The 14,353-nt window shown below is 39.9% G+C and overlaps 1 protein-coding gene across 1 annotated transcript in view; it reads right to left on the reverse strand.

Annotated features, from left to right (window-relative positions):
* Positions 1-14,353, reverse strand: part of FMN1 (formin 1) — a 321,102-nt gene that overhangs the window by 196,940 nt on the left and 109,809 nt on the right. Inside the window, 1 exon segment of the mRNA XM_024133632.2 lies at positions 803-890. Within this exon segment, the coding sequence (XP_023989400.1) occupies positions 803-890 (88 nt within the window).

A 14,353-nucleotide genomic window follows, 5' to 3' on the forward strand; every position in this document is an offset into this window, starting at 1 on the left:
TGCCTGCCAATGCAGGGGACACGAGTTCGATCACTGGTCTGGGAAAATCCCACATGCTGCAGAGCAACTAAGCCCGTGTGCCACAACTACTGAGCCTGCGCTCTAGAGCCTGTGCGCTGCAACTACTGAGCCCACGCACCACAACTACTGAAGCCCGCGAGCTCTAGGACCTGTGTGCTGCAACTACTGAGCCTGTGTGCTGCAACTACTGAAGCCCGTGTGCATAGAGCCCATGCTCCGAAACAAGAGAAGCCACCACAATGAGAAGCTCACGCACCTCAACGAATAGGAGCCCCTGCTCACGGCAACTAGAGAAAAGTCGTCGCGCAGCAACAAAGACCCAACGCAGCCAAAAAAAAAAAAAAGAAACCCCTGAGAGATGGACACATCTAAGGCAATGCGTGAAATCTGTTTGGATCCTCATTCAAACTAACTGTAAATGAATGGACGAATTTACAGACAATCAGTGATATTAGAACTACATACTTGATGACACTGAGACATTACTGCAAATGTTTTTAAATGCATGATGATGGCACTGGAGTTACGCATAAAGTGTCCATCTTTTCGTGGTGTGTTACCATTTTAAAGGATGAATTATAAAATGTCGGAGATTTGCTTCATAGTAATCTAATAGAAGGAGGGTGCTTTAGATGAAACAAGAGTGGATTAATGGTTTTGTAGCTAGGTACAGGGTACACGGGATGCACCGCAGCCTTCTAATTTTGTATATGTTTGACATTTTTCACAGTAAAAGCTGGAAAATTTTAAAGGTGGAAAAAAAACGATGAATAAGACTTACCCTGCTGGATATCCTTCATTTCTAAATGCAAACTAGATATCAAGATTCCCACAGTTTGAGATCGTTTTCCATCCAATAACTTGATGATCTGCAATTTTAAAATATTAACACAAGCTCAAACAACCAGGCAATCTTTCAGAAGCATATACCAAAAACCTTCAGAGTTTTAGATGGTCTGGTAAACTAAACTGATGCTACAGTCACTCCGTTTGTTTGTTTTTTTTTTTGTTTTTTTTTTTTGTGGTATGCGGGCCTCCCTCTGTTGTGGCCTCTCCCGTCGCGGAGCACAGGCTCCGGACGCGCAGGCCCAGGGGCCATGGCTCACGGGCCCAGCCGCTCCGCGGCATGTGGGATCCTCCCAGACCGGGGCGCGAACCCGGTTCCCCTGCATCGGCAGGCGGACGCGCAACCGCTGCGCCACCAGGGAAGCCCCAGTCACTCCGTTTTAATACTTTAATTTGAATATAACTTATCCACAAGTATAGATATTTTAGAAAATAAAGGAAAAACACCACCCCAAATTCCACCAATCTACTACAAGCACTCAAATCTTTATTTTACTCTGATCCTTTTTCTTCAAACACATCTTAACTAATCTGTAATTGCAACACGTGTACAAGTTTTTATCCAACTTTTCCACTTATCATTGGCCTGTTTCCACGTTGGACTTCGTAAGTCACTTCACAGCCTCCAGCCTCCTTGGCTGCAGGATCATCTGCTGAGTGGTTTAGGGGGAATATCATTGAGATCTCGACTCCACTGTTTACCAGTGATATGGCCTAGGAAAAGTGACTTAACCTCTAAGAATTCAACTTTTTCATCATGAAGTAGGGCTGACTGTACTTAGTTTGTACATTTATTCTAGAAATTAAATGGCATAATATAGGTAAAGCACCTAAAACAGGTCCTGACACAGACTTGACTTATTATTTAAATAAAATTGCCCTAGTCAGGAGGGTTAGGTTGCTTTGTATTTGTGCTATGATTAATATAAATAATACTGTGTACATACAGATTTAATTTGAAATTATTTAGAAGTGGTCTTTTATAATAATATATGATGTATACAGAAACTTTTATAATCTTTTTAGAAACTCCAAATACCTCATTGCCAATAATTTCAACCCCTATGAATATTCCATGGAGAGCTCATCACAGTTTTGTCTCTCTCTAAACCAAATCAGCCCCAAAGAATGTATTGCACAGTGGCCACTAAGGGAAAAAAATTATCTTTTTTTTCTCTCTTGTGGCAGGGCTACACAAATCAATAGGAAATACGCACACAACATCACCAAATCTTATGTTTTTAATGCACTTTTCTGGGTAAAATACAAACTAAAGAGCTATGCTTCCTCTCCCACCTATGTACACACAAACCTACCAAAAATGTAGTGAAGACAAGATTAAACAGTAACACCTACATTTATATTGATACTAACTAGCTGAGTTGCTTGCTGGTTGAACAATAAGGGATAACAGGAGCTTGCTCCAACCAAGACTGTCTATTTGTCCAACTGTCTAATTACCTATTGATTGATGCTGAATCAATTATCGCCAGCCCTTTATCTTTCTCCTCTCAGCATGGCTACTCTTATCTTACTGTTAGGCCGAAAGTACAGTAAACACTAAGCTTTCATCAAGATAAAAGGAAAATCTGATTTTCAGCCTAATGTGTTTAATCATTTCAACATTAGCCTTAAAGAAAGATTCTTGGAGGATACAGAATTGCAGTTTTTAAAAGAAATAAAGAAGGTACTGGGTATTTTTATTTATTTTTTATATGAAAGCAAAGGAACAAGATATTATGTATATCAAAATCTTCTTAAAAAATGCAATTTCTAGCTTTTTCTTAGAGAACACAAATTTAAAGTGAAATGATTTTTAAAGTCCAATACAAAATTAAGAAAAACCTACCGAAGCTTTGTGTACATATTCAGACATGCATTCATTCATTAACAAATATCTGCTGTGCATCTGTTACATGCCTGGCACTGCTCTGGACTCATGCCCTTGACGTCATAAATTTTGTAGAATTTAATGATTTAAAATTGCTGAGAAGAACTAAAAAGGCGAATAAAACCATGACTTGAACTAACTGCAAAGCAAATTCAAAATAAGAAAAGCTTTGGGAATTGACTAGATTTATCCTTAAAAGACCAAGATAGTGACTGAGATACAAGCTTGGTCGTGGCATTCACATCAACGTCAAGGAGACAGGCACAGGAATCAAATTTATGACAAGAGGACAACTGGGTTGCAAAAATGTCTTCAAACCAATATTCACCATGCTATCCAGTTAGGGTTCTGAAAACCCTGGGTAACACGTTCTACCTACAGGAAAAACAAGGTTCAAATTCAAGGTTTTCTAATAGCTAATTAAAAGAAAGCAAGAGAGTAACCACAAGAGAACAGAGAGAGAGGGAGGGACTGAAATTGAGATTGAGGTTCTGTCTGTCATTGGATAAAAGCAAGCAGCCATCATCAAAAAGTCTACAAACAATAAATGCTGGAGAGGGTGTGAAGAAAAGGGAACCCTCTTACACTGTTGGTAGGAATGTAAATTGGTACAGCCACTATGGAGAACAGTATGGAGGTTCCTTAAAAAAAAAACAACTAAAAATAGAACTACCATATGGCCCAGCAACCCCACTCCTGGGCATATATCTGGAGAAAACCATACTTCGAAAAGATACATACACTCCAATGTTCATTTCAGCACTATTCACAGCAGCCAAGACATGGAAGCAACCTAAGTGTCCACTGACAGAGGAATGGATAAAGAAGATGTGGTACATATACACAATGGAATATTACTCAGCCGTAAAAAAGAATGAAATTCTACGATTTGCAGCAACATGGATGGACCTAGAGATTATCATAGTAAGTGAAGTAAGTCAGACAGAGAAAGACAACATATATCACTTATATGTAGAATCTAAAATGATACAAGTGAACTTATTTACAAAACAGACATGGACTCATAGACTTCAGAAACAAACTTATGGTCACCAAAGGGGAAAGGTTGGGGGGAGGGATAAATTAGGATCTTGGGGTTAACATATACACACTACTATATACAAAATAGATAACCAACAGGGACCTACTGTATAGAACAGGGAACTTTACTCACTATTCCATAATAACATATATGGGAAAAGAATCTGAAAAAGAATGGATATATGTGTATGTATAACTGAATCACTTTGCTGTACACCTGATACTAACACAATATTGTAAATCAACTATACTCCAATATAAAATAAAAATTTAAAAAAAAACAAAAAATAAAAACAAGCAAATCCATCCCCACTTCATTGTTCAACCAGGCTGCCCTGTAGAAAGGATGTTACCATCCTTGCAATTCTGTTTAATAACCTGGCACGGCAAGTGTTTGGAAAGAAAGGGTCTGTTACCTTCGGCTGGACTGAAACCTTAAGAGTTTTCTGAAATGCGGTGCTACTTCCTAAAAAGGGGGTAGGCAGTGCTCAAGTCAGAGCATTTGTATTCTCTTCCCTATTTGTGTCAAATTCTCTGTCTACCTCTAACTAGACCTTTAAAAATAGTCTCTTGGGCTTCCCTGGTGGCGCAGTGGTTGGGAGTCCGCCTGTCGATGCAGGGGACGCGGGTTCGTGCCCCGGTCCGGGAAGATCCCACATGCTGCAGAGCGGCTGGGCCCGTGAGCCGTGGCCGCTGAGCCTGTGCGTCCGGAGCCTGTGCTCCGCAACAGGAGAGGCCACAGCAGTGAGGAGGCCCCCTACCGCCAAAAAAAAAAAAAAAAAAAAGTCTCTCTTCAATTGTGGAATAACACCAGGTTTCTCAAAACCAGCTAAAATGGTAGGAACACAATGGACACGGAATGGATATATGCCCTAAGCCCTCGTCGTTTCTTTTGTTTTCATGACTGAAAGGTTTAACTTTTTTCTTTTACTACAGTAAAAAAAAAAAAAAAAAAGAGAGAGAGAGAGAGAAAGGAAAACATGAAATCTACCATATTAACAACATTTTAAATGTACAGTACATCACTGCTAACTATACGCACACTGTCGTACAGCAGTTGTCTAGAAGTTTTTCATCCTACATGACGGAAACTCTACACCCCTTGAACAGCTATACTCCATTTCCTTCTCCCCCCAGCCCCTGGACAGCTTTCGGCTTCTACAAGTTTGACTGCTTTAGATACCTCATGTAAACAGAATCATGCAGTATTTGTCCTTTTGTGACTGGCTGATTTCACTTAGAATAACATCTTTGAGGTTCATACATGTTGTAGCATGTGACAGAATCTCCTTCCTAAGGCTGAATAATATTCCATTGTGTTTGTGTGTATATATATATATGTGCGCATATACATATATACATATGTGCGTATTGTATTGTGTGCATATATATATATATATATAAATATATCCATCAATGAACATTTAACTTATTTCTACTTCTTAGCTATTGTGAATAATGCTGCAGTGAACAGGGGAGTGCAAATATCTCTTTGAGATCTTGTTTTCAATTCTTTTGGATAAATATCTAGGAGTGGGATTGCTGGATAATGTGGTAGTTCTATTTTTCTAATTTCTCAGCATCTTTACCAGCACTTGTTATCCTTTTGTTTTTGATAACAGCCATCCTGCTAGGTGTAGTTTTGATTTGCATTTCCCTGATGTTAGTGATGTTGAACATCCTTTCATATACCTGTTGGCCATTTGTAGGTCTTCTTTGGCGAAATGTCTATACATGTCCTTGCCCATTTTTAAATCAGGTTTATAAAAACTGAATTGTAGGAGTTCCTTACATATTTTGAGATACTAACCCTTTATCAGACATACGGTTTGCAAATATTTTCTCCCATTCCATATATATCCTTTTCATTCTGTTGGTTGTTTCTTTTGCTGTGTAGATGCTTCTTAATTTGATATAGTTCCACTCGTCTATTTTTGCTTTTGTTGCCTGTGGTTTGGTGTCATTTCCAGGAAATAACTAGCAAGACCAATGTTATGAAGCTTTTCTCATGTTTTCTCACAGGAATTTTACACTTTCAGATGTTACATTTAAGTCTTGAATCTATTCTGAATGATTTTTGTTTATGCTGAAAGATAACAGTCCAATTTCATTCTTTTGCATTTGGATATCCAGTTTTCCCTGCACCATTTGTTGAAGAGACTATCCTTTCCCCATTTTTTAGTCTTGGCATTCTTGTTGATGATCATTTGACCACATTCATGTGGGTTTATTTCTGAGCTCTCTCCTCTGTTCTGTTGGTCTATGTCTGTCTTTATACCAGTACCATCCTGTTTTGCGCACTGTACAACAGGCATACCTCCGAGATACTGCAGGTTTGGTTCCAGATCACTGCAATAAAGTGAATATCGCCATAAAGTGAGTCACACAAAGTTTTGCTTCCCAGTGCATATAAAAATTATGTTTACACTATGCTGTAGTCTATTAAATGTGCAAGAGTATTATGTCTAAAAAAGCAATGTATATACCTTAATTTAAAATAGTTTATTACTAAAAAATGCTATCACTTGAGCCCTTCAGCAGGTGGTAATATTTTTGTTGGTGGAGTGTCTTGCCTCAGTGTTGATGGCTTCTGACCAATCATGGTGTGGCTGCTGAAGATTGGGGTGGCTATGGCAGTTTCTTAAAATAAGACAGGAATAAAGTCTGCCGCATCCATTGACTCTTCCTTTCACAGACAACTTCTCTGCAGCCGGCAGTGCTGTTTGATAGCACTTTACCCAGAGCAGAACTTCTTTCAAAATTGGAGTCAATCCTCTCACACCACGCTGCTACTTTGGCAACTAAGTTTGTGTCATATTGTAAATCCTTTGTTGTCATTTCAACAGTCTTCACAGCATCTTCACCAGGAGTAGACTCCACATCTCAAGAAACCACTTTCTTTGCTCATCCAGAAGAAGCAACTCCTCATCTGTTCAAGTTTTATCATGAGATTGCAGCCATTCAGTCACATCTTCAGGCTCCATTTCTAATTCTAGTTCTCCTGCAATTTCCACCACATCTGCAGTGATCTCCTCAAAGTTATCCATGAGGGTTGAAATCAACTTCTTACCAACTCCTGCTCATGTTGATATTTTGACCTCTTAGCATGAGTCACCAATGTTCTTAATGGCATCTAGAATGGTGAATCCTTTCCAGAAGGTTTTCAATTGACTTTTCCCAGATCCATCAGAGGAATCACTATCTATGGCAGCTATAGCCTTACAAAATGTATTCCTTAAAAAATAAGACTTGAAAGTCAAAATTACTCCTTGATGCATGGGCTGCAGAACGGATGTTGTGTTAGTAGGCATGAAAACAACATGAATCTCATTGTACATTTCCATCGGAGCTCTTGGGTGACCAGGTGCACTGTCCATGAGCAGTAATATTTTGAAAGGAATCCTTTTCCTGAGCAGCAGGCCCCAAACATGGGCTTAAAATATTCAGTTAACCATGTTGTAAACAGATGTGCTGTGATCCAGGCTTTGTTGTTCCATTTATAGAGCACAGGAAGAGTAGAATTAGCACAATTCTTAAGGGCCCTAGGATTTTTGGAATGGTGAATAAGCACTGGCTTCAACTTCAAGTCACCAGATGCATTAGCCCCTAACAAGAGAGTCAGCCTGTCCTTTGAAGCTTTGAAGCCAGGCTTTGACTTCTCCTTCTCGAGCTATGAAAGTCCTAGATGGAATCTTCTTCCAACAGAAGGCTGTTTCAGCTACACTAGAAATCTGTTTAGTGTAGCCACCTTTATGAATTATCTTAGCTAGATCTTCTGGATAACTTGCTACTTCACCTTGCACTTTTACGTTATAGAGATGGCTTCTTTCCTTAACCTTCATGAACCAACCCCTGCTAGCTTCAAACTCTTCTTCCGCAGCTTTCCCACCTCTCTCAGCCTTCCTAGAAATGATGAGAGTTAGGGCCTTGCTCTGGATTAGGCTTTGGCTTAAGGGAATGCTGCAGCTGATTTGATCTAGCTAGACCACTAAAACTTTCACTGTTTCACTTTGTTATCATCTGTGTGTTCACTGGAATAGCACTTTTAATTTCCTCCAAAAATTTTTCCTTTGCATTCGCAACTTGGCTAACTGGTGCAAAAGGCCTTAGCTTTGGGCATATCTCGGCTTTTGACATGCCTTCCTCAGTAAACTTAATCATTTCTAGCACCTGATTTAAAGTGAGAGATGTGTGAATCTTCCTTTCACTCACTTGAACACTTAGAGGACATTGTGGGGTTCTTAATTGGCCTAATTTCAATATTGTTGAGTCTTAGGGAAGAGGGAGGTCTGAGGAGAGGGAGAGAGACGGGGGAATGGCTGGTTGGTGGAGCAGTCAGAATACACCCAACATTGATTCAGTTCCCCATCTTATGTGGGCGTGGTTCATGGTGTCCCCAAACAATGACATTAGTTACATCAAAGATCACTGATCGCAGATCACCATAACAAATATAATAATAATGAAAAAGTTTGAAATATTGTGAGAATTACCAAAATTGGACATGAAATGAGTAATGCTGTTGGGGAAAATGGCACCAATAGACTTGCTCGACACAGGGTTGCCAAAAACCTTCAATTTGTAAAAACTGCAGGACCTGCAAAGCACAATAAAGCAAAGCACAATAGAACAAGGGTGCCTGTAGTTTGTAAAGCTTCTAATTTAGGAAGTGAAGGACACTACCAAACAAATTACAAGAAAAAAAATCAGAAGTAAAAAAGGGGTCAAAAAGCCCACAAAGAGGAGAATACATAGTTTAAAATATTCTTAAGTCCAATATGCAAAATGACTAAAAAAAAACCACGGAGGAAAACAACACATTAGACTTAATAAACAGACTCAGTGGGAGTTCAGTCAGCTAAAAAGTCCCGTCCAAGACTTCAGTATATATTCAGATCATTCCTGAGGTCACTTGAGGTTGTATTTCTATAGGATAGACTTATGGAAATGGTTCAAAGAGCATGTCCATTTTACATTCTGATAAATATTGTCAAATTGTTTCTAATAGGTGCCATCAATGTATACCCCTGCCAAGTGTTTGAGAGTGACAGTTTTCCTGTTCCCTCACCCACTCTGAGTATTATCAATTTAAAAAATGTTGGCCAATATGATAGGTAAAATGTTTTTTCACTATTTGGCATTTTTAATGATTTAATAGTAAGGCTAACCATCTGATTACTGGTCACATGTTCTTGTGAACTGTCTTTGAATCCTTTTTGCTGTTTTCCAATGACTATCTATTGGGCTAGTTCAATGCAAAGAAATTTAAATAATGACATAGCTGAACAGCAGGAAGAGAGACTTACACAGAGATTGCTGTGGATAAGAGACATTTTCTAAGGGAAGAAGGGGTTAGGGAACTACCTTTTACTGCGCCCCTACTAAGGATTTATGCGCCTCTGCACACGAGCCAATCCAAATGGACAGTTGTGAATTGGGGGCAGTGAGCACCATAATATTGTAAACTTTTATTCCTTTAGTGGCCCCCTGTGGATTTCCAGAAAGGTAACAATACTATAGGCTCAGGAGTCCTGTAAAGTCAGTGCAGTCACCTCACTGCTAGGGCATTAAAGCAAGGGGCATAGAACTAGAAGCACACTTTGTTCTAACCCAATTATCTTTTCTGATATTTGTGATCAAATGTCATTACTCCTTACCCAGATTTTTACCTATTATCTGAGGCATTTACCTTCATAGCAGAGTAGGTAGGAAGAAAACATAGAGGAAAAAAGACAAGATTGAGAAAACTGATGCAGAGAACAAACAAGGAAAAGAAAGAGGGAGGACAAAGGGTTTTTTGTTTTGTTTTTTTTAAGATGTTCAGTTAGTTATCAACCAATAATTATTACACTGCTTTTAAAATATTCTTTTTTAGAATCACGGTCAAGTTTCAAATAACCAGATGCAATTTATGGAGAACCTTCCACTAACTGAAAATTCCTCTTGTTTTTCTTTTATCGTATCATACGCATTCTTGTTAAGCTAACTTCTAGACAGATAAAGTCAACTTCAAAATTCCTCTTTGCAGAGAAAGAAAATATGAGAGGAAGATAAACTAATCTTGGGTATTCTTCCCAATTCACTAGCTTCTCTAAAATATCATGGGCTTGAAAGAAATCACAATCAACTATACCTTCCCTATTTGCATTACCGAACAGTGAAGACTGGCGATCGTAATGATTATCTGGAAAACTTTTAGAATCCTAAATTGCCTGAGGCTGTCAGATATTTAATAGCCTGCCTTTTTTATAGTAGGAACTTTTCTATTGAATACATTTTAAAAATAACCACAGGACTTTACATACAAAAAAACCCCATAACATATCAAATCATTTATTAACTACAAATTTAATTAATCAGAACCAACCCATTCTTTAAGCATTCTGGTTGTTATTATCCTGTGTTATTTTAACAAATTTTTAAAGTTGTCTGGCCCAAGTCAAAGGTTCCCAGCAATGTAACAATCTAAGTAGAACTACAAATAAAACTAAGAACCAGAGCCATAAATACAACGGTCCTGCCCTCTAGCTTTTAGCTTGAGCCTTCTGAGCTGTCATATTCCCTTGACCAGCTATGGAAAGGGACAGGCATCATCATCTGGTGACTGGTCGTTAAGAGAAAAATCAGGAGACCAGCCTTCTATTTCTATGCCTGCCCTATCATCCCACACCAATGCTGAGACACAGTCAGTCCAATTAAGCAACACTCACAATATGCAAACTCCGATGTTGGTGCACTGCAGGGCTATAAAGATTAAAAGTAACATATATATATATATATATATATATATATATATATACACACACAAACACATACACATATGTGTATATATATATATACATATATATACATCCTTGTTCAATGGGAGTTCAAAGACCGGTTTATTTATATGAGAGAAACTCACATAAATAAGTCTGACATAAGGGAGCTATTTACAGGGATCAGCTAACATGAAGAGTTTCTAATTGTTCTTAGGTAGGTATACAATACCTAAAAAATGCCAGGACTCATTGAAAGTGGGGATTTTAAGTGAAATGGCTGTTTTCGGCAGAGTCTTCCTCTGGGTAACCTGAAAGCATTTCCAGAAGCGTTACACTCAGTTCCTTTTTCCTGAAACAAAAGTCCACGTCTCACCTCTGGAAAACCTCTCCATGAGGGAGAGTTGAGAGATGAGAAGCTCTGCAGACCAGGACCTGCAACCAACACTGCAACCTAAGCTCCCCTTACCCACGCAGAAAGGGCTCCTTCCATGCCACGTGGCCACTGGGGTGAAGGTTCTGCATTAGGCATTACGACCAGCCAGCAGGAGGGGCTTTCACACTGCAGACCCTCAGGCCAGTCCTCCACATTTGACTGTTGGATATTGGTAGGATTCCTGACTTTATTAGTCCATAGCTTCATAATGTGAATGTCAAATTCATGGTTTTCCACGTGGATGTGGAACAGGTAGGCAGAATTATGCCTTGAAGCTCTCAATGTGACCTCCTTCCAAGTGGGTCCGGGGAATAAAATGCCCATTTCAGGCTGTTCGAGAAAGATATTTCAGAAAACATTTATGAGAGAGTATGAGTACTTATAAAAGTTTGCTCATCTACTGAATATTCTGCTTTAAGTGGACTTTGGAATCACTTAGCCGTTAGCGTTGAAGAAACCTGCAGATGTTGCCTGACTTACCCTCTTCCTTTGGAATGGCCCAGATATTTAAGGATGGACCTTACTTTAGAAGAAAGCTCACACTTTAAGAAATTACTATAGTTACAGGCATATAACAGACACATATTTATAGCCATTTTCCATCAAACAAATAAAACGCAATCGACCTCAGCTAATTGTAAACACAACCTAAATTTTTCATCCTATTCCTACTCTATGACTGTTCCCCATACCCGTATTTCATTCTTCTTTGTCTTTAGCTGCATATTACTTGATTTGTTATAATCCTTAAAATCATTTTCTAGTATTAAGTAGCTTTTGGCACCGAAGCATTTCACTTTATGTCTGACTGGAATTCCTCATGCGTCCATTTCAAACAATCTTGTTCTGCTCTCAGGGAAGGCAGACAATGGCTGGTCTCACCATCCTCTACACAAGGCTCCTTCATAAACCTCAAGACCATCTTTTTTTAAAAAAAAAAAAAAAAAACAAGAGATGCTTTATATCAAAGCCTTAAAAATCAGTTTTTGAGAAGCATTAGCAAGCCCTCAGTTTATCTTGGTCCTATCTGGAGTCAGCTGAACTTGGCAACACATGGCCTTCTCCTAGGTATAATTACAGTCTGGAGGAGAATGCAATTTGTGCAGCATTCCACTGACCTACAAGCTGACCTTGTGCAGGGGCAAATTCACAGGTTGTGTGAAACCCTATTAGACATGCCTAGTTTAAGGCAAAGCCTTTCCAGACCCCCGCCGCATGCTAGGATTAGGGCCTGTCACACATGCGCACTATTACATCGCCTAAGGACCTCTCACCATGCCTTCCAGAGAGGGGAAGGCAGGCCCACACCCCACCCTGTCTAAACCTGCACCTTGAGCCCGTGCATCCAAATCATTATTATTTCTTACATATGTGGATTTTTAGAAAAATCTGCCTCGTTGAATAAGAATGAAGACAGGAATGGGAAGACAGATTTGCTCCAGTGGAAAAACCACACCCTGACTGCTCAACTAGAAAAGTCTTGCCAGACAGACCAAGAAAGAATTCTTGCCAGGTCCAGTGGGATTTTCACATCTTCATAAAATCCATATATATCTTTAGCTTTCTGCCTGAGCTTGGCAGACGTGGCCAGACATAAAAATAAAAATAAATGGTCTGTATAGGCCATGAATGCTGGAAGCACGCTTGGCCAAGTGAGTTCGGCACAGCTACAAAATAAAGAGAATCACAGAAGCCTTCTTCTTCCAGGGAGCCCTCCCTGTCTGAAAAAGAGGAGTCATTTCCACACTTATACCTTAGCTAAACACCAAACACACTGAAACCTAAAGCAGATCAGGTGGGTATTCTGTTCTTCAGCTTAGCCCACAGATTTGAACTTTCTCAGTTTCAGTCGTGGGATTTCCATCTCCAGTGAAGTTGGTTTTATCACAGAGCCTGGAGGACAGGCCCCATGTCTAGTTAAATACAGCCTCATGTGTTATCACCAATGAACATCTTTCGGTCACTTCAGGCAACTTAAGTACATGTGAAATTTGCTGCCTTTCCCTTCTTCCACCAAAAACAAATAAATGAAGGATCTACATACATGGGTAGATATTTACTTCCGAGACAATGATATGTATCAAATCTCCACGGGCAGGACATTTTCAACTATAGAGAACAAATGAGTACATGGCTTGCCTCTCTCAGGGAGATCAAACAACACAGTGGAGAATACACAGAAAGGAGACAATCTGACTCTCCAAAGCAAAACTCTGAAAAACACTATTTCTATTTTTGTGCCTTCAGACTGGCCATATCTTTTGCTTATGCTTCATATCAACACTCACCAAATTCCACTACTTGGCAAAACTACAGACATTCGGAGGCTGGCATAAAGCATATGTGCTACTGATGACAAGTCAGCTTGCCTCCTTAACAGTAATCCTTTGCATTTCTAAGGCACTAGCTTCCAAACGGACCAAGGTACTTTCATAATGACTGCTGCATTTATCTTGAAGACATTCTCATGGACTAGGCTGAAAAGCAGGTAGAATCCTATGGTGCAGATGTAGAAGTTGATGCACCTATCCTAAGGGCTTTAAGCTTGGGTGACTGAGCTGATAATTTCCTCTGGATTCCTCCAAATCACAAATATAAATCAGTATGGAGTCTGAATTTTGGCTGGATTAGAGAGCGGTATCTTCTGGGGATGAGATATGGTATGTATCAGGGAACCCCTAGGTTTAACTTTTACTCTCATTTAACTCTCACCCATTCACACACTCCCCAAATTGGAAATCCTTATTTTATAAGTAATAGAAATCTAATTTGGAAAACAGAGTGCTTCCCAATGGACATTCCAAGATGTAACACAAGATGATACCCGGTCATGAGGCATGGTAGCCCGTGGATGTAGGCCTTATAAGCACCCTCTTCCCCTCCTCCCCCCTCAAAAAATCATGGAAATAAGCAACTGACACAATCCCACTTCACAGCTGTGGCCAGCCTTGTGCCCTCCCTGACACTGCTAATGTGATGGTGACTGGAGATGAGACAGGTAAGCAACTACTTTTCCCAGCCAGTACCAAGAGCTAGGGCCAGCTGGAGGGGAATAGCAGGACCAGACTTGGCAGCCATCTTGCTCTCTCCTCAGGGAGAATGAGCGCTCCCTTGGAAACATGCGTTTGTTTCTTGGTAGGTGCCCAGGAAAATAAATGCTGACTCAGGTTCCTTGTCCCTTCTTCTCCTGCACTCCACCCCCGCCGCTCTTTGGCATCACACCCAGAGGAGCTGGTTGGCAGGCTCCATGGTGCCAAATTATGAAAGGTCACCTGACTTGGTATAAACAAGCCCTCGCCACTGATGGCCAGCGTGGGTGGGTAAGCTTCTGGGTAGTGGCCTCCATCAACTGGCCTGATA

Source organism: Physeter macrocephalus, chromosome 11, assembly GCF_002837175.3.
Source record: "Physeter macrocephalus isolate SW-GA chromosome 11, ASM283717v5, whole genome shotgun sequence".
In the NCBI taxonomy this organism is placed as follows: domain Eukaryota; kingdom Metazoa; phylum Chordata; class Mammalia; order Artiodactyla; family Physeteridae; genus Physeter; species Physeter macrocephalus.